The following is a 26,605-nucleotide window of genomic DNA, read 5'->3' as shown; positions in this document are numbered from 1 at the left end:
CAGCAAAATGTGCTGATGAATTAGAACCTTGATCAGAATCTATAAACTGATAAGCATGCCTGGATGGTTTTTGTTGTGTTCTTTTTTTTTATAAGCACTAGTACATAGAAGGAAGGAAGGTGTTTTGGTAAATACCTGTCATGTCCTTGTAGCAGAAGGTCTCAAATTCACTTACAAATGTTAAAGGTAAAAGAAAGTGGTCTTTCAATGTTAGACTTTGGTAAATTGAAAAATGGAATGCTTAAAAGTAAAATGTTTAAACCAGAGCATATTAGGCACTCTACTACTCTACTTTAGGGTGTAAAAATTGATTTCAAGCAAGGAATTTTTTACTAGATTTACAACTACCATGTAATCAGCACTTTTCTGCACAGCTGGGGGTAATGTGGAAATAAAGAGCTCTTTTATAAAATCATGGCTCTATATCCTACAAACCCATTTTTTTTTTATTCCAAGCTCACCAGCTTGTGAAAGAGATTCTTTTTTCCCCCACCAATATAATCTGAGCTTCCATTTCAGCACTGTAGCAGACATTTCAGAATGTTTCCTTCCCTGCTTTGCGGCAAGACCCTGCTGATACACTGGCTGACAGCACCTTGCCTCAGTTAAAAGCAGTAGCAGCTTTGGTACTACTGACTTCCAAACTCTCTCACCTATACTTTCCTTTGCCTTTAAGATGGCCCCAGAAATCCAGCTTAGGAATGCAATGACTGTAACTCAGTGTTTTCTTATCAGAATCCATGGAATATAATGCCATTTGCAAAATTATTCTGATTTTACTGTTGATCTTCATTGAACTATTTGTTCATGGAAGACCTGCTGATATTTTCTAGAAGACCCTTACAAGCAACATGCTGTATAGTGTTTTAATCTTGAAATTTTAGGGTGTCAACAGCCACAAATACCTATTCAAGAATTACACTGTTGCTATTTTCTTTTCCATTAGAAATGACATAGCCAAGACGCAAAGAAGCTGAACACATCACACAAGACTTTTGAAATCAGAGTAATATACTGGTCTGAAACCAGTATGTTGGTTTCAAGTATATCCATGCTGGGATTTTCAAACCTACTCTACAATCTGCTGAAAATGAAGATCTAGTTTTTATACATTTGGCTTGGCAAGCAAGGACATAAACCAACCACGCATGCTGCCTTTTAGCATTTCAAATAAACTTTTCCATACCTGTGAACTAAGCAAGGCATTTTGCCCTATTTCTTGACAAGTTTGATGAATTTGCACTGATGTTCACTGTGCTAGTGGCACCTGGCTATCGATATCTAATTAAGGCACATTTAGGTATCTCTATTTGTAATAGCATTTGTTACTGTAGCTTAAACATAGACATAGGAAACAAGCTGGAGTGTTCTCCTGTGTTTGCAGGCAAAACCCACCAGGTCCCTGCTGCAGAATCTGATCTGTTTCAGGCGGATGCGTAAGTAGCACGAAAACAGTCAAAAAAAGTTATTTACTATTTTTTTTGGTGAGTTGAATATTCAGTCTGACTACAAATTTCAGATTCAAAATTCAGCTTTAAGTGATCAGATAAAAATGTGCACCACTACTAAACAGAAACTCTACTCTCCTTTTCCTTTAGTAGACCTACCTGGAGTACAAATATTGTCTCATCTTCATTGCTCCCCAAGCTCTTTACTGTTGCATTACAGTCCTCTCCCCTGTCCTTTCCTCATTGTCTTCCACTTCAATATTTCTCTGTACTCTACCCAGCTCTCTGAGATATTTCACACTCATCCTCCCTTCATTGGATTTCTTTGTGATCTCTAGGATTCATCTTCCTCTGTATCCCTAATCCCAGGCACCCTTCCACCCATCTTTCTTCTGGACCCATACTGGCTCTGCATTCCTTCAGCCTCCATTTACAATGAATGCTCAACCCAGTTGTCTAAAGCAAGGAGAGTTTCACATCAGTCTCTTACTTTCCACACACAAAAACCATCACTCACAGTTATGGTTTAAAGTTAGTTAGACATCCTAACATTCTCCTCAGGCCACAAGTTAAGAATTGTACAACTAGTTTTATAAAAGGCTGATTTATTACAGTCATGGTCTTTATCAAGCCACTAGGCCATACACTTCATCCTACTTGCACCCCTTATAGAACTTGGCTAGCAGCTCCAGTCTTTTTTGTATTTGGTATTGTTGCGTCTAGATGCACATGCAAAGGTAAATGCTGGAATTAATTCCAAACTAAGTGCACTCACAACAAAATCTCTTCATTAAATGACAGTAAATAGGTCTATTTGTGAATCTACGTGTAGCACTAAGAGCCACACTGAGCTGCTGTTATTACTTTGCTGAGGTGCAAAACAGAAAAGCAATAATAAAAATTAAATAATGTAATACCCTTACTATATCCAGGTTTTTATATGATGCACTCAATTTATATCTTCTATTGATTGTTATCACTTGCAAGCTGCTTCTCAGATGCCCTTTTATTCATGGAAAAGTACTTGCATGCAGGAAAAAGGATCAGAAAAACTATGGGCTAGGCATCTCCGAAAAAAACATTATTTGATCATGACTCTTCTGTCCTCTGCTTTCCCCCCTTCCATATGTAGCTGTTCAAGCAAGACAAAGCAGATGTGGCTCTACAGGATTTCTGCATGCAAAATGCCCATAAAATGCTCTGACTACAGATGTTCCTGTTCTAAAATACTTGGGTTTAGGAGCTGTTCCTTGAAAGGGACTCTGGTATAAACCTGCTCAAGCCAACACACAAATAGATTCCTATCTGAATTTGGGGTCGTGATCTGTTAAGTCAGAACTATGAATCAACTTTTCTAATCATTAAAAATTAACCTTCAGTTAACCTTCAGTGTGTGTGTAGAGACATGTCATACCTAGAACTAGTGCAGTTGCTCACGTGTTGGAGTGGTAATTCCCTTCCAAAAATCTGGTCTGACCAGTCCTACTTACTCCCTCCCACACCATCAGCAAGAAGGGAGACCAGTCTTCCTGCTGCCTGGAATCCAACATACTACACTCATCAAGGGATACAGGGGAAACTTCTGAGAAAACAAGTATGCACATCATAAAGAAGAGGAACTGTTGTGGACACTATAAGCTAGAAATGCTGCTGTTCAGCTCCTGCCAGTCTATGAACTTGTTCATAGTGGATAGGAACTCAATACAGCCTTCCTTAAATGTAAGAGAAGATGAGTTGTCCTATTAGTGGATTTCAAAACAATTCAAAAGTAAATTTTGGAGTATGATTGATGTTTTCCACCTTGAAAAGACCAAGGCTTTTGTTTTTCCCCTCCAGCAGAATACAAGTATCTCTCAGGGAATCCAGTGGCCATCATTAATATGCCATGGAGAAAAAGCAGGCATCTATTGGGCAAGAAAGGACCAGGGTATCTACAAGGTCAATCAGTTATTCAGGGTGTTTCCCAATAGCTATTTACTTTAGCTACAAGGTTGCCTGTAGATAAAGCATGGCATGAGCTATGTCTCCGAAGATCTCCAGTTTATTTGGTTCAGCCTTCCTTGGTGAGCCAGCAGAAAGGGGGAGAGAAGGGGCCAAAGACAGTTTCTGTAGCATCTTTGTGATCTCTTGAGCTGCACCTGCCCAAGAACTTTCTTGGTCCTATCTCAGCGGTCAACTTTGCTGCCAGCAAGCTGTAAAGGATTGTTCCAGAAGCCAGTGCGGCAGGACTCTTTATGCCATTTACACTTTCCTCTAATGTAAAGAAATGTCCAGCTAACTGTTAAATTGCCTCACTGGCTGCCTGGCTTCACAGCTAGGCTTGTAAACAAAATCCTACACACTGAAATTCCCTACCAATTCAATTCTACCAGTTCTTTAAACAGTTCAATAAACTAATAAATCTGTACACTAATGGAGGTTTAAAGTAAATTATCAGAATACAACATTTATACTTAGCAACTTTCTATATAAATCTAATTTCACATTAATCACTTTCATACAAAAATGGAACAGTTCTTGCCTTTCTGTTCCAGGTATTTTCTACAGCTGTTGAAAGAAAACAAGTTAAGGCAGCAGTCTGGCACACTGGGAACACTGGCACATGGCACCACTGCTGATAAAAGCTGCTTTTAGAGTCAGTGAATGCAGCACTGTAGCAGAGTGACATTTACCAGCTAAAACACTGAAAGCATAGCTCACAGCTTCACTGAGATTAAATGTCAGGCCATTGGTTAAAACAAAAATGAGTAAAGCAGAAAACTTGCATTTTTTCTCATAAATATGTAAACATACGTTTGTTGTATAACTTTGATGAATGAGTATTTGAGTACTGCTTATGTTTCCAAATTACAGCAATCAAAAGGAGGACAACATAAGTTCCCCTAAACTTAGTGGAAAGTGGAAACTGATGTGAGAAGTGCTTTGAATAAGAAACTCTTAACACCTGCTGTTCTCCTTAATGACTTCCACAGAGTTTGGCCTTTGTCACCTGGACAAGAACAGAAAAACCACCCAACTTTCTAGGGCTGGGCAAGCTTGTGGTGTGGGGATGTGGACGTGAGCTGAAGACTGCTGCTTGTCAGCTATGGAGCTACCTTCTGGAGCAAGGTTAGGACATCACTCAGGCTTCCTTACTCCTGGTAATGCTCCCTTCCCTACAGTGCTGAAAAACTGGAGACAAGAACTAGGGAATAGATGGTGTTGATAGAACTATTAAAAGAGGCAAAGGCAAGAGGAGTGATATGAAACTCAACTTTGTGTATCTATGCAAGAAAACAGACCTACTTTCTAACAATATAGGGGAAAAAAAAAAAAGGGTATTTTCTGCTTCTTAGGAACAAGCGTGGGCCTAAAAGCAGTAATTTATTATTTTTATTTTGTTTGTGTTTTTTTTCTGGACTGCTAAATCTCAGTTTTTATTGATAAATACTTTGTTTTGATGGCTCTTTAACATTTGGGAACAAAAAAAATACCTGTTCAGCTTGTTAAAATATGAAAGGGCTAGAAGATATCCATGAATTTTGTCAGAAAAGCCAAAGCCAGAATAGCTGTTGCTGATATTTTAAGGAAGGCAAAGGAAAAGGAAAGTGAAAGAAAAAGAAAGTGTAAAAAAATAAACACAATTCAATGACATACAAATACAGAAGACCAATAGGGCAGAAGATACTGTCTTGACACATAGAAAGCCTCATTCAAGTAATCACAAATCTGACTGTAGAATAACATGAAGGCTCTTTCCAGAAGCAAGGGAAATGGAGCAGAGAGTGATTCTAGTGACTGAGAAACTGAGCAGTCAAACTTAGTGAAAGCTGAGTAGAGGTCCTTGGACACTGAAAGGAAAACTAAAAGAAAAAAACATGGTAACATAATCATTTTTATATCAGGGCTAATTTTGGACTCCTGCACTCATCAGTAGGAGCTAGGGGTTTTGACATTTCAGGGTTTTATTGCCTTTTATGATTTCAGAGTGTAATAAATATTTTCATTTGTGTTTTTTGTTTTGCTGAGGCAAGGTTGTTTGTTTCTGTGGCAGGAGAAAGGAGAATATGCAATGAATTCATTTGTATTCTGGTATGTTCACATTTCCTGCCCGGTGATTCCAAAGATCTGGTTCAGCTGACTGCTCAGTGTATCCTGAACAGCTCCCAGGTCTGTGGGAAACATAACTGCAAGCATTACAGCCCTGCAGCTGTGGGACAAGCTGTCAGTGATGTTTTAACTGTAAAATTAAATGAAGATAAGCATTGGTGAACAAATATGCCAAATTTTAGTTGTAAAGATATTTACCTTATGAGCTCATAACTAAGATGCAAGCCTAGAGAGTCAAGAAACCAGGGTTCTACTCACAGCTCCACTGTGGACTTATCACAGGATTTGGGGCACAGCACTTCTTTCTCTCACATTAACATTTTTTACTTTGATACCAGGAAAACAACTACTTACTCCTCACGGAGAATGCATCAAAATTTCTGTATATTCTTCTCCAAGAGGATCTCCAGGTATGGAGAGTGTTGTTCTTATTAGCATGTGTTCTGATTCGGTAGCATACTGTGAGAGTAAGATAAAATGTATGTGCTATTTTCTTATGCTATTTTCTTTCTTTGATACTTCCAGACATAGCAGCCCATAGCCATTATGAAGCCAGTAACTTTGATGGCAATGTAAGCCTGGATGGCAAACAGATAAAAATTGTTACTTTTATCACAAATTAATAACTAAAAGGTTTCAAGAGATACATTGTTCATCTACAAGGATTGAATGCAGTTATGATAAAAATAAGATTCCTTCTAGGAAATGTAAATCTATGTGGTAATCGAAAAAACAAGACAAATATGAGAATTTGAGAGAAAGGGATGTTACTTAAGCATGTGAGAGAGAGTGTCCTTGCTAAAGCTTTTGTTAGTCTTTACTATGTTTGAAAATCTAAGTTTTGAGCCTTGAGGAAAACTAGCTTAAAATTTTTAATATTTTTTAAGCTTTTGTTGGTTGTGTTGCTGTTGTTTTGGTTTTTTTGTTAAAGCAGTAACCTTTTCCAAAAATTCCTTATTATTGCTATTGGTTGGGAGAAAGAAAATTTTGGGTTCTGTTTGAACAACCTACTGGCTTGCTCTTTTTGAATAGTGAAGATGTTACCCAGCTCACTCCCCTCCAAAACCTGAAAAATGTAACTAGCTGAAACTTCACATCCTATTTGCTGATTGAACTTACTTGCAGAATGCAGGCTAGGACAAAAACTCTAGATGTGTAGTCCGATGTAAATTGGATAATTAAGGTAGAATTGAATTACAGCTGGGTGCACTTTAATCTTCTACTTTTTAAATCACTTGAATCATCGGGGGTGCAAAAAGATAGCAAAAGAGCTTGTAGCAACAGGCTGTTTTCAGGCTGGTCAGCAGCTATAACTTGTAGCATTGCCATGAAGCCTTTCTAGTCCACTTTAATGTTTCCTGTTGGTACAGTTCCTGTTTTTATTATCATGCAATACACCCAGCAGGTGAGGTGACTTCAAAACAAGCAGGGGCACGTCTGGTCCTACAGGCAGATTACCTAACTACGGTAAATAAAATCAGTGAATTCCAGACTGGAGAAGAGAGAACTGGAAGGGTAAGGACTTAAGTTAGCACACTGTGCAGTTGGGTTAATACTGTTCACTAATGTTTTTCTCAGTATTCTTTTAATCACAGAAATATATTAGGAAGCATCATCAACTCCCTCATTTGCCCAGCTCTCACTTTATAAAAGCATGAGGAGAGGGAGTCAAAACTCCTTCTTAGTGGGTTCTTCTGTGGCAGAAAAGGAGAGCTTCCACATTTCCACAAAACTACTAGGGACTAGATTTAACAACAGGATTTAATTGTAGCAGCACTGACCATTGTCACTTCTGCTTTCTAGGCACTTAGTGGCTAGATCTAGCATTACCAGTCCAGTGCCTTTTGGGGCAAGAGGCCCAGCTGATGTGATTTGGCTCTGCATGCACATGCAAAGCAGTGAGGGAAGCTCCTAGTTGCTGGATCTCGGCAGAGCTCAGGAGTTTGGCTATGCATGAGGCTATTTGACACTGTAAAGACTTAAATACCTCAGATCTCTTTCTGGGTGTGCATATAGGCTTTACTGGTGAAAAGAAAGATAACTGGGGTCATTAAGAGTTTCAGAAGTTAGGCGACTACTTAGTGAGGAAAGCTGGAGAATCTAGATATGGATGCATAATGAAAGTTTGATTTATTTTTTTTTTAAATTAAGCTAACCTTAGGCACTCAACTGCCCTGTATTTCAGGTGAAAGTTGGCAGGTCTATCACTGGGATTGAAAGGTCTTTAGAGTGGTAGTTTCCATCCATATCTACAATGCTTCTGCAGGTATGTGGAAGCAGAGTGGGACTTATGAGGTCAGCATACTTCCCAGTCTAGCTGCCAAATTTAAAATGAGAAACACAGAAGCAATCATTTGTAAGTGATAATAAATGGCAAATATGAAAGTGGTACTAATGCTTGTCTGCCAGAATATCAGTGTTCGTTATTAAAACATTACACCCAGACTGTCACTGGGAACAACCAAGGAGCATGATCTCTGCCAGAAGTTTGTATCAAGAAATAGTTGCACCAGTGAGTTTTTTGAGAAACTGTGGGAGATGGATGGAAGGTTGATTAAAAAAGAACAAGATTACCAAGGCAGATTACCATCGAGTAGGTCTGCAGTTTAATGCTGCTGCTGATAAACTTAGTTGGAAATAAAGGAAAACTGACTTCATGTGGATGAAAAAGTTGGTCATAAAACAATTCAGTAAAAGACTTGCCAAGCAAATGAAATGGTAGTTACTACACCTGGAGCTATAAATGCTAGGCATTAGCTCTCTTTCAGCAAGCTGCTGAAAGAGTCACCTTGGGTGAGTCTGAACCTGACTAATGTCTCATGGTCACAGTACCATGAGAAATACTACCTAACTTTATAAAGCCTATTTAAAAATAAGGCCTTATCTCCTGGTATCAGAAACTACTGCTTATTATAGTAGCCTGCTTTGACTCAAAGGAAAAGGAGAAATTAAATCCAAAGACACTTAAATATAATAATGTGTTATTAACAGTGCCTTAAAATGAGTCTTTAATTGCAAATCTTGACATGTCTTTCATCAGTCAAGCATTCCTTTAACTAGAATGTGGTATTTTAGGTTACCTAAAACTGATATTTTATATGTATATAAACAACTTACAGGCTACTGCCTCATCATTACAGTTAGTAGCAAGAATCTGCATCAAATACCTGCCTGAAATTACTTCACAATGCAAAACCTAGAGGTGCAGGCACACCAGTGACCTGTTTACTTGAAACCAAGTTTTATAACATGTGGAAATGTGACCAGGTTTATATTAGGTTCATAATGTACCTGGTAGCTGAGTTAAGACTGATCTTTAGTTTAAGCTTTGTTTAAACTTAAGCTAAGACCTCAGTTCATTGTTACCACTACTTCTATCCTCTTTCTGAAGTGTAGTGTCTATAGGCATGTCTAACTGGCAGTTGCAGAAAGAGCAGAGCTACAACCTAGTTTTAAACAAACTGATCTGATGAACAGCTTTAGACATTTATCTCTGCTCAGCAGAGGGCAATTCTACAGTGAGGGTGCAGGGTAGCTGTACACAGCACACAAGGTAGACGAGGGGTGAATCAGACTTATTTTCATTAACACTGAGAAGCCAAACAAATTTGGATGGATTAACTTTTTCTCTTTGGACTATAAAGTTTGTATTATTGATGGTCTTTGTGTGATGTTCTTGCTCTTGCCTAGTTTGATCCTAGAAGAACAATAGTAGATCAGACTTACTGTAAAATCAATCAGGTCCAAAAGAATTATAAACAGAAGGGAAAGATTCAGAGTACAAAATAATGCACCAGACAGTCTTAATACTGCATTATACAAAGTTCACTTGTTACAAAGTGAATAGAGGAAAAATGCCACCACCCAGATTTTGTAGCTTTCCACAAAGTTCTAATGAGAACTGCAATATGTGGGACAATAACTTATTATTGTCTTACTCACTTGTTAAAGATCTATGACCTTAAGACACTTTGGGCAGGACACAAAGAATGGAAAATCTTAGCTAAATGAAATAATGATCTCCTTTCATTTAGCTTACTGGGTGGACATTTCTGTAACAACTCTAGAAGCTTGTGGTAGTGACTTTTCATCCGTTTGGGGACCAGATGTGTGCGATGGGATGAGCAGTCATAAAATAATTGGTAGACTTCTAGGAGCATAATCAGCTGTGCAGGTTTTCAGGCTTCTACAAGGAAGTTTAAAAAGGAGAGACCCATCCAACTGACAGCTGGTGGGGAGGGAGAGAGCAGAGCTTGTTGTACTTGCTGTGCAAATGTAAACTTCTTACTTGAGACTTCCCACAGGAAGGAGGTCCTAATGTGGAAGGACTGCCTTCCTTGCCTGATTTAACCCAGGCTTTTACAAAGAGCAGTGATCTGAAAATATCTGTTCATCTCGGGCTCTGTAGAGCACTGAGGCAGTAGGAACTGCTGGGAAGTGTCCCCAGAGATGAAAGAAAAAGTCTGATCCTAAGGGTCTGGCATGCACAATTCACTAATGAATGGAGGCTTATGCAGCATTTCTACACAGTTCAACGTGGAATTTTATTACATTAAAGGACAGCAAATCACTGACTCAATTACCTGGCCCATCTATGGCTGAAAACAAGGACTGGATGCAACATCTGTACAATTTTAATGCTGTGTTGTGCACATGTATCCTTTGTTTTCAATTTGGATTTCAGGTATGCCAGAATGACTGGAATAATCACAACCCAGCAAAAGGGGCAGAACACTTGACTGGATTTCAAGGTTGGCAAATTGGCCCAGAGACAAGAGCAGTAATTCTGCAAGCAGGAAGAGAACTAAAGACCACTTTCCTCTGAACTTGTACCTACTGACTGAATGACTCAAGCATGTTACATGAAGGCTGTAACACTAGTTTATTCCTTCTTGAACATCAAATAAGTTATGTAAGATTCAGTAATTTTCTTTCTTTGGGAAAAGCCTCTGTGCGCCTTGTCAAATTTTCTGTAACTATCTAAGAAGAATTTGCATTTCTTCTCAGCCTTTCTTTCAAAGGTGGCAATGAAAGTTTGTCTTCTCTGAGCAGCTGCCTGTTTTCATGGTAGGAATTTGCAGTCTTTGAGGCTATGACTGCATGTTAAATCTGGCTGTTACTAATGAATGGTCTCAAAAGTGTTTCTGGGGGAAAGAAGGTGTAGGCAGAGTGTGCTGGCACAAGCCTTGCTTTCCTGGAATTTTAGGCTTCTGCATAGGAAGCATATCTAAGGCTTATATGTTGCAAAAACTGCCTAATGTAGATGTGTCTGCAAAACACTGACACCTGTATTTCTGTAATTCTTGGCTCTAGGAACATAAGCCAATCCTAACTTCTGACATCTTAATTTTGTTACTGGGTTTGATATCTCTAAAGGGACTTAACTCTGCAGAGCGTAGATGTTCATAACTCAGAAATGGGCCTCTTGAAGATGATCTCAAACTCAACAACTAGGCTAACTTTTACATTTCTTAAACTCTCTGGAGGCCCATTTCAAGCATGGGTGAAGTCCTGCAAGACAGCAAAGGTCTCCTGGAAGCTGTTCAGTTCTTTCTGAAATCACTGTCTTGAAGAAGCATTAGATGGAACTGCTTTCTCATGCAAAGTAAACTAAGAAATTTTGCTGGAAGATCAGTGTGAGATATAAAAGGGGGGACAGTGCTCATGTAAATAAGCACATAGAAAGTAACTCCTGTGCAGCTAGGTTTGCTGTTTCCCCTTTACAGCTATTTTGGTTCCACAGATACACTAGTTATGCCAACCTGAGTGAATCTGCTCCAAATCTTGCTTTTGTACACCTAGTGGCTTCAGGCTCCCTTTGCAGTACTTCTCTTGTCCTGCATTCCTTGAAACCTGCAACTGCATTGTTTCAGCTTTACTCTTGCTTTTGGGTATCTGGAGAAGACTAGTTATTCCTTCAAACATGCACACACTTCTGACAAGCCATAAAGCCAGTGTAAGGATTTGGGGATGACTCAAATGTGCAGATTACTTAGAAGCGATGTAAAGTTGTCCCTCCCTCCTGCAGTTAAACAAAAATAGTTGTCTCAACTGAAAATTACAGCACTTGTAAGCTTTACTGTTTAAAAATACGAAGCTCTCAGCATGATGTAATACTGTGCTTCTAAATTTGGGTGTTGATTTCCATGCCAAAAGTTATAGATGAGTCCTATAAATGCCAGCGTTTGTTCCCACCCTTTCTAGTTGCTTAAGCTACGAAGCATTACGCTTTGCCAAGAGCAGGGAGAGTTACATTTTAGCATAAACGTTTTCTTTTAAAGGCAATTAAATATCACCAGTTGCTTCACCTACCACACAATCTTTTCACTGGCAATGTGAAGCATTTTAATCCTCAAATCACTCTCCTCTGATAAATGTTTTAAAGTCTTCACAGGTCTCTGGCTTACTATATTTTACAGAATTCTTAAACTAAGATATGCACACAAGTAGAAGTATGCTAGCAGCTTTCAAGTGGTATAAGATTTGGCATAAAGCCAGAGATGCTTCTTCAAGTGGAACTACCAGCAACTATTGTGGTTGATGATGGTACCTGGCAACAAAATCGTTGGGAAAACCCTCTCCTCTACTCCTTCTCTAATAAGGACTCTTCTGATAGCATTTTGATCCAGTGGTTCCCTTGAATGCTACAAAGGGCTTAAAGGTCTTGCTAAAATGTTTTCTTAACTTTACAAGGACAAGTGTTTCTCAGAAGTGTTGGGCTTCTGACAGCTTATCACAGTTTGTCAGCTCCAACACCATTTTTAATAATCTATGTGTAAATCCCACTGTCAGTCTAAGATTCTCTTGTAAACAGAGAAACCATGGGGTTAGATTAGTAACTTCCTGCTCTCCTACTGTGTGACTCATTTGGTAATATATTAAACTACAGACTGAGATCTACCAGTCAATTTATTTTGCAACAATAAGCTAAAAGCCATATATATATTAAATGAAACCAGTGGTGTAGTGAAATATTTCTTAAACATTTGTTACCTTTGCTTTAAGATGTCTTCTTCCTGTAAACATCCCTCGTACTATTACCCTCCTCCCAATTAAAGTAATTGCAAAAATAATAGTATGTAATTTCCTCTCTCACAACTTTATCTCCAGTTTTGAGAATGGGCTTGAAAAACAAGAACTGCAAAAGGCTGCTTATGTAGTTCTACACACCAAACTGCTCTGACAACTCCAGCAAGCAAGTAACTGTTGATTGGATAGTAACTGACCAGTATTATTGAAGCCAGTAAGATCAAATTATTCCTAGTAGCTTCTCTAAGCATTTAAATGCCACAAATACATCTGTAAGCCTCTGCAAAATTAGCCATACAGTTCACAGTGAGAGTCAAAAAACGTCTGCTTAAAAATATCCTCAGTGTGTGTATTTATGCTGCTACTAAATTACGAAAAATATCTTGTAACTGCACAAGTTTTTACAGGTTTCATTTAAATATTTAAAAGTCCATCAAACATTATTTTTATATTCTGCTAAAATAACGCTTCTTTTAAAAAAACTCAGGTTTGTGTAACTGACTCCTTAAGATGACAACTCCTCTAGCAAAAAGCCAGCTTTAACCAAAATTTCTCTCAAAGAATTGTAGGACTCAAACCTGGGAGTCCAGTCCGCTACTTTTTGTGTCTTGCATTAACACAAAATTTTACTGATCAGTTATGCCTATTTTATTTTTATAATCTGACAACTCTGACTGCTTCTGACTTGATTAAGTGTGGGATTTTTTTTTTAAATGCATGTCGTAATTAGCATGAGAGTGCAGTTTTGTGAACAGCTTGAAAAAGTTACTATAGTGCGAGGAGCTGCCATTTCAGCAGTGATGTATTTTGTCATTAGATGAGATAATTAATGTGAGTCAGCCAAAGACTAAATAAATATGCACGTAGCTGAAAAGTCCACATAAGCATGATAATTAAATCTATATATATTTCTGCTGGTTTGAAACTGCCTGCTCCAGACTGGTTGTACCATTTCAGGTGCAAGACCTTGCAACAGGATAACCAAGCTTTCAGGCACAGCTTGTGCTGTTGCAATCCTGACGAGATATTATCAAGGTCTTGCAACCTTGTTTGTGCTGGCTCTACCAGCATTAGCAAGGGAGTGACACACTCTAATGTTACCTGCAAACTGTGAGAGGGAAAATTGGTATTTGCTACTCTAATTCACCAGCAGTGCAACCCGTTCTCTCTTCCTTGCTGTGTTGCTGCATTGCTGCTATAACACTTTCAGCTTTAATTTTACATTCAAAAAGACTTTTCCTGTGAACTATAAATCTAAGTACACATTATGAGATACAGTCTGCAATGACTTGATATTTCAAATGCTTTAAGATGCAGATTAGAAATTCTCAATAGATTAACTTTACCTACCAAATCTGGTTTCAGTTTGTTGGTCAAAAGAAGGGAGTGAAGTATGGAGTACAGGGTTGTTACCACAGAGGAGGTCCAAGATTGTCTAACCTCACGGCTTCTGGGAATGCGATGAAGGGTGAACTGGAAGAGAGCATGATAAGATGAATTGTTATTTTTCTAAGCATGTTCTTCCTCCTCCTGTAGAGTTATTAGATTTGTCTGCACCAACTGTTGTGTGGGGTTTTTTTGCTTTTGGTTTGCTTTTTTTTTTTTTTTTTTTGTAAATCTAGTTAGGAAATGTTTTGGTATGAAACCTCCTCTTAGATGTCCTGTTCAGTCCCATGCTTAGCACTCCTGGCATTCGAGTAAAACGAAATACTAAAACTATATTTATTTTTTAAATCTTCTCTCGTGTTACTTTAAAACATTCCTAACTTAATAAACAATTCAGCGAGAGCAGCTTCACCCGCGGTATCTTAACGTCGTGCCCCACCTCGTGGTCACGGAGACACAAGACTGGGTCTGATTAGATACAACCCAAACACGGTGATTGTTTCTTGCCTGTTTAAATTCTTCCTGGATTTACACTGCAGAAAATGTAACAGCTTTTCTCAGGTAATGTCCGGTGTATACTACTAAAAATGTAACGGCAAATATCACAATCCTTTAGATGAGTATTCAGTGGGTATTAAAAAGATATGCAAGATGCATATTCAAAATGTAAAATATTTGCATAAAGAAAGAGCAGAGAACATCTTTAAATAAAAAATAAGTATAAAAAACCAATGCTCTTTCTTCTCTCCTAGGAAAAAGTAGAGAATATTCACTGTATGTAAAAGGTATTGTGAGTATCAAATTAATAAAACTTGGATGTTTTCTGCTTGTCTTGGAACACCATAAGCAGTAAGTAGGCTTCTTGCACTTTTCACACATGGCTTTTACCTTGTAACAGAGGAACTACAGCTAGGAGCTCCTGCTACATCAGAAGGCAGTCCTGACACCAATGAAACTTTTGACTGTTTAAATGAGAAACAAATGTTGGCTGCAGTGCACTGTTCAATGACATGTTACTTACATCTGGACAGTGGTCACTATCTCACGTCATATGGGGCACCAGTTCACTGGCACTCTGGCAGAACTCATATTTGGAGTGAGAGACTCTAAATATCATTATAAATACTGAAAATTGCCTGGTTACTTCAAATATACCATTGCTAATTGTCATAGCTTAACCCTGGTGATTTGTGACCAGGCAAGATTATGTTGCAAATAGTAGTACAGTAAATGCAAACTACAAGTCTTGAATAGCAATAACTGGGGCTTTTTTAATATATAGGGTGTAAAGAATCAAAAAAACAACACCCTACTTATAAATGCAGACTATTAAGTTAATTTTTTGACTGAAATTATTCTGTTTCATTGTGATAGGGTTCTTTAATTGTGGTGATGCTGGCAGACATTAACAGATGTTACAAACTGGTTGATTTATGTTTTATTTGCAGGTGTTGAAATTCTGATTGCATTAGTCTGACAACAGAATATGGAAAAATAAACATGCCCCCTGCTCCCCATTCAACAGGATTCTGGTTATCGCTATCTCTGTATTTCTTCAAGCTTTGGAAGAGATGAGGTGATAAAAAGAAATTCCGTAAGTGGAGTTTAGACCCTTACACAGTATTCAGTCTCACAAGAAATACAGGTATGACAAGGTGGTTTCAGGCAGATTAGGTTTCAGTGGAACTAGTCAGGATGCCCCCTTCACTGTTAGAGTGGTGTTAAGCAATGTTTGAAAAAAAAAAAAAAAAAGAAAAAAGCATTATTTGCTTAATAAGAAAAAACTTATTTCAGCAAAACTCGGCAGGGATCCCAAACAATATCAAAGTGGAAATGTAGAACACAAGTAAAAATCAAACTGATTTTCTTGATGCTCTTCAAAAAAACATGCTTGGAACTTTGCACAGAAGTGCCTATGCAATTTGTTAGGACTTCAGCCCCTGTATCAATCAACATTTAAATATTAAGCTGAGAAACAAAATCTTCCATTTTCACTATAAATATTTTTGCTCAGTGGAAAAAGAATGGCCGAAGGAAAATGAGCATCTGTTATCCAGACAGCAAACTCAGATGCAGCCAAAAATGTTCCTCTGGTTTTCAATGTTGAAGGAAAATATAACTACACGATCTGTTAGCAGTTGAAGGGGGTACGAAAGGGAAGCTGCTTAGCAAAACTAAGTGAACTAGTGGAAAACTGCATAATCCTTTGATACTGAAAATAAATAATTCTAAGAAATTAAGTAACTCAGGGTTGGACATTTTTCACATATGCGAGGATGACTGTGTGACTGAATAATTACCAAACTAGATTTCTCTGAATAGGAAATACCTCCAGTCACTTTTCTCTCTTTTTGTCAAGGATGAAACTTTAGCAGAGAATGCCAAACCCAGTTTTAAACTAAGCCATTTCCACTTCATTCAGCAGCTTCTGATAGGTGAAGAACCTTCACCTTCCAAGGTCAATGTGCGGTAAACAAACCTAAAAATGTCATTCCTAAGTGAGCCTCTTGCTCACTTTAGCAGTAGTTGCTTTACATTAAAAGGGATTATTCCGAAAATCATTGGTACTGGTCCTACAATCTTTTGTCCCAGAAGTGCAGCTGAAGACAAGAGAAATATCAGAAATGCACCAAATTACAACAATACCACATAATTAATGTACTGTGTGTTGAACCACTTGCTCAAGAGAACTAAGATTTTTGTAGTCAGACTTAGTTTCCATTTTACTTATTCCAATTTCTAAATAAAAATATAATCTTGCTAATTTCATTGGAGATCAAGCCACACAAGTCAACAGACATACTGTTGTCTATCAATCATGCAGCCAAATAGCTAAAAACAAGCAAACATTTGATAAAAAGATAGGATATTTTCATGATTTGTGGGTGTTCAGCATTTTCTCAGGTCATCCACTAGAAAACTACCTGACGTTAAAAGGTATTGCTTACTTTTAAAACATGGAATAAATGTTTAAAAATACAGTTTAAAAATCCAACCAAACCACAGTCCAGAAATACACAAAAATAATGAAATTCCAACTAAGTTTTTCTTAGCTAAAACATTTTAAGATATTTCTTTCAAAAATACATTATGTCACTGAGGGAAATGCCAAACTAAAAAAAATTAAAAAAACCAAACGTGTTAAGATGTTAACAGGAGGTAAAAGCCATTTTAAGAAAAAGTAAGGAAGGTGGTAGTAAAAACTGGTAGCAAGATTGGCATTTGCTATTTTTAGATATGTTTACTTTGCTTTTGCAGTGTCTCTTTAGTACTCTAATGTTAATCAACACTGTTTAGTTCACTCTTACAAACATAAAACCAGTTCACACAGAATAGAAATTCAAGCTGAACCTTAGTGCAAGTGATTATTAATATCTAGAAAAACAAAAGGACCCCCTGATCTTAACTTCCTTTTAAAGAACTGCTTCCACATTGCCTTGAATTAGAATGTCATGTTAGGATAATTTTATCTTACAAGAGCATATTTAACAAGTTACCTGGGAATTGGAGAATGTTTTTTGTTCAAAAGAACGTATTTTAGCTTCACTCATCTTGTCTGAGTCTGCAAAAACATAATGCCTAGGAGAGTATGACTCGGACAAACAGCTAAGTAATCTCAGGATTTCTGTTGTGTGCCCACCTGTGAAAACAAAATAGGATATGAAAAATTTTTTAACTTTCAATTTCTTCAGCCACTTTTCCTTTTAAAACTTACTGGTTCTACTACTATCAGTCACAGTCTTTTGAGAATAGAAGATTCAATTAAAGGATGGTTGAGACTGTTAAGTAATATGAAGACAATTCAGCTCCCACTGGAGCTATATTGATGGATTTTTTTCAGTTAAATGGGATTAAACCAGGATCATACAGAAGTACAATATTTGTGTTTAATGTCCTGTATACAATGCAAAAACAACTGGGCAAAGTTATACTGTAGTCCATACTCAAAAGCCATACCATGGTACAATGATAAAAATGAAGCTGGGCAAGACCTGGCTTGGAGCTGCAGCGTGGAAGCACCTCCTGATGACCCTGCCCAATCTTCAGTCCTACCTCCTGCAAGACCAGGGTCAGGGCTGCACTATCCCAGCTCACAGTACTGAAGTCAGGCAACAATTTCACTCCTCAGCTATGTCAATGTAAAAGCTGAGTGCTTGCAAAAGAAACAGTCCAGCTCCAACCAAGGATGTTAACACCTGCCCTTGAACTGGTATTGACAACCTTCTAGCTGCAAGGTTGCTTTACTCAGGGAGCTAAATGGGCACTAAACTGGAGAGAAGTGGAGGGTGTACTTCCTTGATTTTTGGGAGCAGGGTTAATTTTGTTGTCACTGTTGGTTGAGTTTCCTCAACTGGAGTTAGAGAAATACCTGTACCCGTGGAGGAGGGGAGAGGGAAGATGGTGTGTGCAGGTGAAGTGCAGCAGCTTGCCTTTTATCTTTGGGTCTGGATCAGCTTAACATCAACCTGCACCAGTAAGTACATACAAAAGCATTGACTGGACATGTTGCTTTCCACTCTGCTGGAAGTTGCAGATGAAAATGGTAAACCAAATGTATTTATACTACCTCCTGCTGCCCAGTGTCATTAGCCTCTTGTGAGACCTTTGCTCCACAAGGCAGCACCTCTTAGCTGGCAAAAAACTGCCAAGCAGCAAGAGCTGTGTTTGTTCCCTTAGACACAAGACTTCGACGCCTTTCTGTAGAATTCCATGCAGTATTTTTCATACTTTTTTTTTTATTTTCTCATGAGCACTGGCTTGTTGAAGCTTTGACAAATCCTAAGGCAATCATCTGAGTATTCACAGAAAAGCGGGAGATGCCTACTTCAAAAAGCCTCGAAGAACAAGCTGGAACATTGTATCAATGTTAACTGACTCATGAATTATTTAACATGGTAAGCTTACGTACAGTGGATGTATTTTTTTAGTACAAACTAGATTCTAAAGGACCAAAGGAAATACAAACACATTTCCAGCCCTGGTGGAAGTAAAAGTGACCTGAAAAATAATAAAACTGCCTGTCAAACTCAGACTGCACAAAGATCCTGCAGTTATTACTCATTTGGTCAATGTGCAAAAACCACAGGGATGCCTGGATTTGTCAACTGCAAACTTTCAGGGTGGTCTAAATTTGGGGGGTCAATTCATTACCCTGCAACTTTGGGGAGGTACCAAGGAGCAGCAGGTGTGTGTGTCCTTCGCGTGGGGCAACACACCTGGACAACAGTACTGCTTCTGACACACCCTCCTGAGACTCTTGCCAGTGAACAAAAGAAAGGTGTTTGGTAGGATTATCAGACAAAGAGATGTCTGTAAGGGGTGTACTGGTCTTCATGAAGCCTTGCCCTGGATCATCAGCAGTAACTCTCTGTCAGAAGACCGAGCAGCTGCACAGGTCTCTCCTGCACCGGTTTTAGTCAATATATTTGTTAACGACTTCGGTGAAACGCTTATAGCGCCTGAAGGAAAGGTTCAGAAACCAAACTGTCAGACAGACGAAAATGCCACAAATAAAGAGGAAGCGCAACGATTACTCAGATTAAGAACTAAAAACCCCAGAGACAGGCGGCGGCCTCGAGGGCGCCCTGCCCGGGTGGGAGCGCTGAGGTCCGGGATGGGCCGTGCCGGGCACCCCAGCCGCAGCCGCCGGCACGCGGGGGTCCCCGGGGCTTCCGTGTCTCCACCGAGACTACAACTCCCGGCATGCACCACGAAGGACACAGAACGCCGCGCTAGCCCTGGCTCCGCGCTGCCTGCCGGGAGCCGTAGTTCCTGGGCCCCCCCGCGGGCGCTCTGCGGCGCGACCCACGCCGGCGGGCGGCAACCTCTACTCACCGGAGCCGGCCACCACCAGGAGGCTGAGGGGAGGTGTCCGCCGGCCGCGCCGCCTTCTCGCCAGGACCGCCATAAGCAGTAAGGGAAGGAGGAAGAGAAGGAGGAGGGCGACAGGCAGCGGGGTCTCCATGACGCGGCCGGAGCCGTCGCGCCACACGGCGCGGAAACGGGCGGCAGCACTTCCCACGTACGGCAGCTGGCGTGGCTCAAACTTCCCCGCGTCTCCAGCCGCGGCCGTTCCGCGACGGCCATGGTGGCCCCGGGAGGGCGGCCCGCGGTGTGGCGGGGCCAGCGGTACGAGGGCGAGCGGCGGGCCCCGAGGGGCCGGCGGCGGTGGGGCCGGGCCGGGCCGGGCCGGGCCGGGCTGGGCTGGGCTGGGCTGGGGGACGCTGTCGCTTGTGGGTGGGCGCGGGCCGCGCGTTGCCCTCGCGTGTGTGGTGCGTGTCCGCGGAAATAAAGTGTGAGACGCTTCCTACCCGTAAAAGGCTGGGTCTGTACTGCGGGACGTGTCTGACCGGAGCTGTCATGTGTCCACGGCAGCGGCAGGAACCGGCCCTCGCCGCTTCGGCTGCTCGTCGGCCGAGCCCCGGGAGCTCCGGAACGCTCCGGCGCCGGGGCCTGGCCGGGCGGGAACTCGCCCGGTACCGGCGGGAACTCTCTCGGTACGGGCGCTGCGAGCCGAGCCCGCCCGCCCCGCCCCGGTGCTGCCTCCTGCTGCCTCCTGCTGCAGAGACCGAGCTGCTTTAGCCAACGAGTACCTGGAGAAACACGTCCTGAGGAGCCGTCATGTGGCCCCGCGGACACGGGCTCGGATTCCCGCAGGGATCTGCAGGCGTGCGGAGGCACCGTCCCTATCCAGGTATGTGTGCCAAGTTGTACGTAGCCTACAACAGTGCTTAAAAGAAGAACATCAGTATTTCGCTGCCTCTCACAATTTTTGTTTTCATTCGTTTTAATACTTTAGCTTTTTGTTTCAGAAAGATGTGTGGAGCAACAGCTCAGCACTCTTTCCGTCTCTGTCAGCATCCAGCCTGGCTGGGGGGGCGGTGATGATTCAGCCGCTGGGCTCGGGTGAGATGTGTGTGTGCTGGAAAGGCTGGGAGATTACGTTTGATGATTAGGAAGCAGTCGAGTTTGTTCATCATTGTCCGTAAATTATCTGCCAGGGAGCAAGGCCCTTCCTTTGGCCTATGGATGAGGATCAATGAACTCTCAGCCTTTTTTGAGAGGTTTGATTCCATTGCTTTCCAGGGTGGCTTGTCTAGCATATAAAACACCACAGCTATGGCAAGTGTGCAAACATAATAGATCAAACACATTGCAATTCTGCATCTGTCTGCCATGGTTTCTCTGCCTGGGTTTTTTCCTCTTGTTCGTTATGAACAGGTACTTTTTGTATCCCTATATGCCTTCAAAGCTGAATATTTATTTCTTGTTTTTAACTAAAAGTTGTTGTAGTCATGGATTCCAGTGGTTATTGCATCATTTACAAGTAAAAGATATACTTTCTAGCTACTCTTTGCCATTTTAGGACCTGAAGTAAAAGAGAATCTTTATGATTTGTGTCTCACAGTTCTACTGTTTTTTTCACATCAGTGCAACATATAATTTTGCAGTTGTTTTATGCAGAGACTATTAAAAACAGTGTTACCATGGTAAGGTCTTCCACCCAAATGAGTAACCTCACAAAAATATCTCACTGCTTAATCATTGTTGACATTTGGAAGCAGCAAGGTTTTAATTAATAGTTCTGTTGATGATGCGTGAATTTCAAAAACTCTTTTTACTTTGCACTTCACTACATAAAACTAATAATTAGGGACAATAGAGATGCAAGTCTATAAATTACAGAACAAAGGGGAAGAAAGCACCACCACAGTCTTTGAACTACTATGTTACAAGCCAGTAAGTTCCATAGGCAATTTAAATACTAATTTTGTGGTGATCTTTACCCACTTGTACTGTCTTCCTTAAAAGTAATGTCATTGATGTATCCCAGGTTGCAACAGGGGGTGTAGCTAGCAGTGATTTTATTTAAGGACTTTTTTTCCAAGGGTTTTTTATATCTTCCCTTTGCATTTATTTTTCCTACCATAAGAAGTGTTAAACAACTGCTATTTATTAGGCATTTTATTCAAAGAAACAATCCTGGAATCTCAGCAGCAGAGAGCAATATAAAAAGCTTCAAGTTTTTGTCATGTTTTCATGTTATTTCTTCTGTATGCACATTCTCCCCCTTCTTACATAGGGTTCTTCTCTATGACTGTTTGGTGAAATTAATGAGAAACTGACCTAAAACCAGTGAAGTTGGCAGGGCGTTTTTTTTTTTGCTGGGCAGGCTGTTTAAATACAAGAGGTAAAAATAGGCGTGATGCATACAAGGAAATAACCTGTTCTTTGGATGAGAAAACTGAGGATCTGACAGTTCCTTGGATTCGAAGCAAAGATAATAAATTTTGAGTCTAAAAGGCTAACCAGTGAGTTTGCCTCACAAGCTCCTAGGACAAGTGCTGAAAGTCTTTCACTCATTGGGAATTCTGCTTGAATAAGGAATACAATTTTCAAGTAGTATCCATAGCAGATTGCAAGGCTTGAGGGAAGAGTCAGAATGTTGTGAGACTGGTTAAAATAATGACTTAGAAAGAAGCAACAGTCTGCAACCTAGTTGCCATAAAGTTCTGCAGATGCTTTGTTTTCTTTTGTGAAAATTCAGTAGACCCCATGAAGATCCCATTAGCAGTATAGCACTGCTAATTACATCTTTTCTCAGTTGGATGTAAGCGTATCGGTGTTTTTTCATCATGGCAACTCCTTTCTCACACCATACAGTGTTCTGGACCAGGGAGATTTCAGTTTAAGTACAGTAAGAGTCATGGAGCAAGCAGGTTGCTCTCTACTCATGCAAACTGCATTGCATGCTTGGGGATTGATTCCTGTATTTATGTGCTTTGAGAATATTTTGTCTCAGCATCAGACATGCATGTGAAAGTTAACATGAAAAAGCAGGATTAGCACATCATGGTCACATTGGCTAGATAATGAGGCAGGTGAAGTATAGGACTTCTGCAAGGAAGGCAGTGGCTAGTGCTGGATACTGTTGTTCTGCAGTTTGTAAAATGAATGATACTGCAAGTGAACATGTAACCTGTTTATTTGGGAGGAAAAAAAGCACTTGCCCTGAAAAGTCATTTGACAGAAAGTGATGTAAGTGCAATAATTACAAGGGCTGTCTCTGGTACCTCTGCTACTGATGCAGGAAGTTAGCTTTGAACTTCTTTACTGGAGGAGAAATAAACCACACTCTTTCTAAATAATTGATCACTGTTGTCCAAAAGAAAGCTCTGAAACTCTTGAATAGGAAAAGATAGGTTTTTATAAAATGTTGTAGTATTTTTTCCATTTACTGCTTGTGAGACAATGTTCTGAAGAAAAACCTGCAGCTGTCCTTTTTATATGTGAATATTCTGCTGGACCTACTAGTACATCTGCTGCATGTCTCCTTTGAAAGTTACACTGGTGAGTACTAAATTGATTTGAGGGAGGCTCACTCTCTTTGTGTTTCAGTTTCTTTTGACTCCAATAGGAAAGGCTGCAGTTGGAATATATACACAATAACTTTTTTTGGTAAAGTGAAATGTAGGCAGTTTTGTCTATGTGATGGTCATTCTGACATTTCATTTTTAAGTAACTTTAATTGTGAGAGTCTGTCCATGCAGCTGCAAAGCACCTTATATTCATGACTCCTTAACTGGTATTTTGAATATTTTTTTTTTCTTCTAACTATGAATTGTAAAAGGAGACCTTTTACTGTGATTGTGCTGTGGTTTTCTTAAGTGAGGTCCTTCTGCCTTGTTTTGGCTTAGGTTGCAGCTCCACAACCAGTTGCATCAGCACAACTGAGAGCTAAACTAGCAAAATTAGTTGGGTGAGGAAAAGGGCAGGAACCTCTTTGTCAAGCTTTGCTACTGAAAAATTTGTAATGTGGAACCATTTATCCTGTCAAACCTCAGCCATGTATTAAATGTATGAAAATAATCTTCTTACTTCCTGTACAATAATTTCATAAGGGAAGTGATTTGAAAAGATATGATATATAGGGAAACTTGATTTTCTGCAGAAAACAAGTATTTCTTTTTTTAACGTGCTTCCAGTGTTTTTAGAAACAAAAGAACAGTGATCCTACATGCTTTGACTAAAGAAAACTGGAAGATTTCTAACTGGGTTTCTAATGATTCTTCTTTAATATTAGAAATGCAAGCTGCATCTGGAAGACACTAGAGCAGTAACACCATCGTAAGTTTTGTAAAAAGTTCTGCTGCTGGCAAGAAAAGGGGTTCTTAATTAAATCAGAGGACTGGACCATTGGGGATCAGCTGGGTACAAGATGAAGCAGGCAGCTGATAAGTATATAACTGGGATGTTCTCAGAGCCAGTATGTAGTAAAATTTGTCCCTTTTAGTAGCATTTACTTTCAATTACTTTGGGCTAAGTGCAGTTTTACTTTCTTGTGACTCATTATAATTATAGGAATGTAATCTTAGAAGTCCTGATTTGTATCTGTAATCAATTACATCTGTAGTATTTATGTTAGCATTACAGTTAGTGCTGTGCTTCCTGGTGTAACGGCAGTTCTCGTACATATTTAAGATTACTCTCATTTGTTTAGGTACAAAGATAGAGCATTTGCAAACACTAAAACACTGCATGTCCTAAGTAGCCAAAAATCTGGAATACCCCAAATAATGAGTTTTATTTTCTATTAAAATTGAACTGTTTCTCATGTTTACTGTTCTTTATGCTTTAATTTCCAGTGATGTGTTGTGGTGTCTAACTGCCACCAGGGATAGACAAGCAGTTGTGAGTTTACACCAATGCAATAAACCAGGTGTTCTTCCCTCTGACTGTTTAAAGATTTCCCTTTCTGGCAATGATACGTTCTCTGCATGTAGTCTTTGGAAGTGGGGGAGGAGGTTGTTTTTAGAAATTTGTCTGGGTCTAAATAGCATGTACAAATTTAGAATCAAAGTAGCAATTTTTAGGGAAAATATTTTTCTCTAGCAGGCATATGAGCCGTACTGCTACCAGATGTTTCTTTAACCCACTACATCTGACAGCGTGGCTCGCATGGCGGTCTGTGCAGCTTTGATGATGCAAGGCTTGGTAACTGAGTGCATTTTGAGTGTGATTTTTATGAAACAAGAACATGTGTAGTAGATGGCACAAAAATTACATATTGCAACTTGCTCTAATTACTGGGCAGCATGCTTAGGGAGCAGTCCCTGTAATGTAATGTAAACTGATGTTCTTCTAAAAGCCAGGAGAAAGCGATTGCTGTTTCACATCTTAAAAGTGCTGAGCATCCTGGAGGTCAGTAGGTGCCTCCGGCCACTCAGCATTTAAAAATAAGGCCATTTTTTACATTATTCCTAAAAATAGATTTAGAGTCTGATATTACCTTCCTGGAAATGCATCTTCAAACCTGTTTATATGTAAAATTAAATTTGCAAGGTACTTGGGAGTTAGGATGTAGGGTTCTCTACATATTCAGTACTGCTTTTTGACTGGGGTTTTCCTGAGTTTCCCATGGCTCTGTGAGGGGAATGAAGAGAAATGCACATTTGTTCAGCCTTTGCTGCATTCATGCTGTCAGAAAACTGGCCGTTGCTTGTGCAGGGAAATAGCCTGGTCTTATCTAACAGCTTGTGTTGGTGCACACCTCTTCCTCTCTCAGACTGAAAATCAGGTCGTTGGAGGTTTGCTGCTTCCATCACGGGTCTAGATTTCAGTCCCCAGCCCTCAGCATTCTTAGGCTTGAGCAAAAAGACTCTTGCCCTTCTTCACTCTCTCCATCCTTTCCTTATGGGCTTACAAAATGCATCAGAATTGATCATCTCCACTGTGAAGACAGCTTCCTGAGGTGAAAGTAAGGATGGTAGTTTCTAAAATCTAATGTTGAATTAATGACATGCTGGAGTTGAAATAACTGGTTATATTGTAAGAGAAGAGGTGATGTATTCTGGTTTTGCTCTGCACTAACTTTCTTTTCCTCTTTTACTTGTGTCTTTTCTTCATGCAGTTGTATTTAAAAATATGTCATTTATTGACTGTTGTTTTGGGGATGCTGCCAGTTATGGCTGTAGGTTTGGGGATTTGTCCAAATCCTTAAGTCACTTGAATGTAATGACTCTACTAGCTCTCAATGAAGATAAATTGAATTCTTTGTAGAGTTTGCAAGGGCTTGCCAAGTTATCTCAGCATTTTAATTTCTGTAAGTTTGTGTGTAATTCTTGCAAGACAAAATATTGAAATTTTGAAATCTGAAAGTCATTCTATTGCTTCTGTTCAGTTAAAAATATGTAAGATGTGAAGCACAGCAAACAATGTTAACAAAAAACCTTATCAGTTACAAGTCCAGCTATAGCCAATATAACATGCCTTCTATGCTACATTTTAACAGTTTTAAAATATATGATAACATAATATTTAAAAACATATACCACTCAATATTTTTTATCAACCACAGGTGAGGCGTAGCACTGTTTTCTCTGTGTTTGACAGTAAAAGAAGAGAATGTCCTTGCTTCCATTACAGACTAAATGAGTGTTGGGAAATGGAATGCCATATGCCTTAGTTATTGTGAATTTAATGCATTGTTAAGGTGTCAAGAGAGTTGGTTGATTCCTATTGTGAATTAAACAGTGATGAGATAATTGGTTACAGTTAAATTATGGTATTAATTATTTTGCAGACTGATAATTAATATATTACTAAAAAGAAAATAAAAAATGCCTGTGGAAACACTCATGAGGTTGTACACA

At 39.6% G+C, this 26,605-nt stretch overlaps 2 protein-coding genes across 5 annotated transcripts in view; one reads left to right on the top strand and one right to left on the bottom strand.

Annotated features, from left to right (window-relative positions):
- Positions 1–20,466, bottom strand: part of CNN3 (calponin 3) — a 59,565-nt gene extending 39,099 nt beyond the window's left edge. The window contains exons 1-3 of one of the 3 annotated variants that reach the window (XM_051624360.1): positions 20,264–20,466; positions 17,450–17,592; positions 13,917–14,039 (exon numbers count right to left, since the gene is read on the bottom strand). In XM_051624360.1, coding sequence (XP_051480320.1) covers positions 13,917–14,039; positions 17,450–17,503 — 177 coding nt within the window. In that variant the 5' untranslated portion in view covers positions 17,504–17,592; positions 20,264–20,466. The other 2 variants (XM_051624363.1, XM_051624359.1) reach the window with 2 other exon arrangements.
- A 56-nt stretch (positions 20,467–20,522) lies between these two features.
- Positions 20,523–26,605, top strand: part of TLCD4 (TLC domain containing 4) — a 41,415-nt gene continuing 35,332 nt past the window's right edge. For both annotated transcript variants that reach the window (XM_051624938.1, XM_051624934.1), the window contains exon 1: positions 20,523–20,646. The gene's annotated coding sequence lies outside the window, so the exon portion shown is untranslated. The remainder of the gene's footprint in view (positions 20,647–26,605) is intronic.

The sequence above is a fragment of the Apus apus genome, chromosome 7 (assembly GCF_020740795.1).
Source record: "Apus apus isolate bApuApu2 chromosome 7, bApuApu2.pri.cur, whole genome shotgun sequence".
Classification (NCBI taxonomy): Eukaryota; Metazoa; Chordata; class Aves; order Apodiformes; family Apodidae; genus Apus; species Apus apus.
Note: the sequence above shows the minus strand (reverse complement) of the source record. Positions and strands in the feature narration are given on the sequence as shown.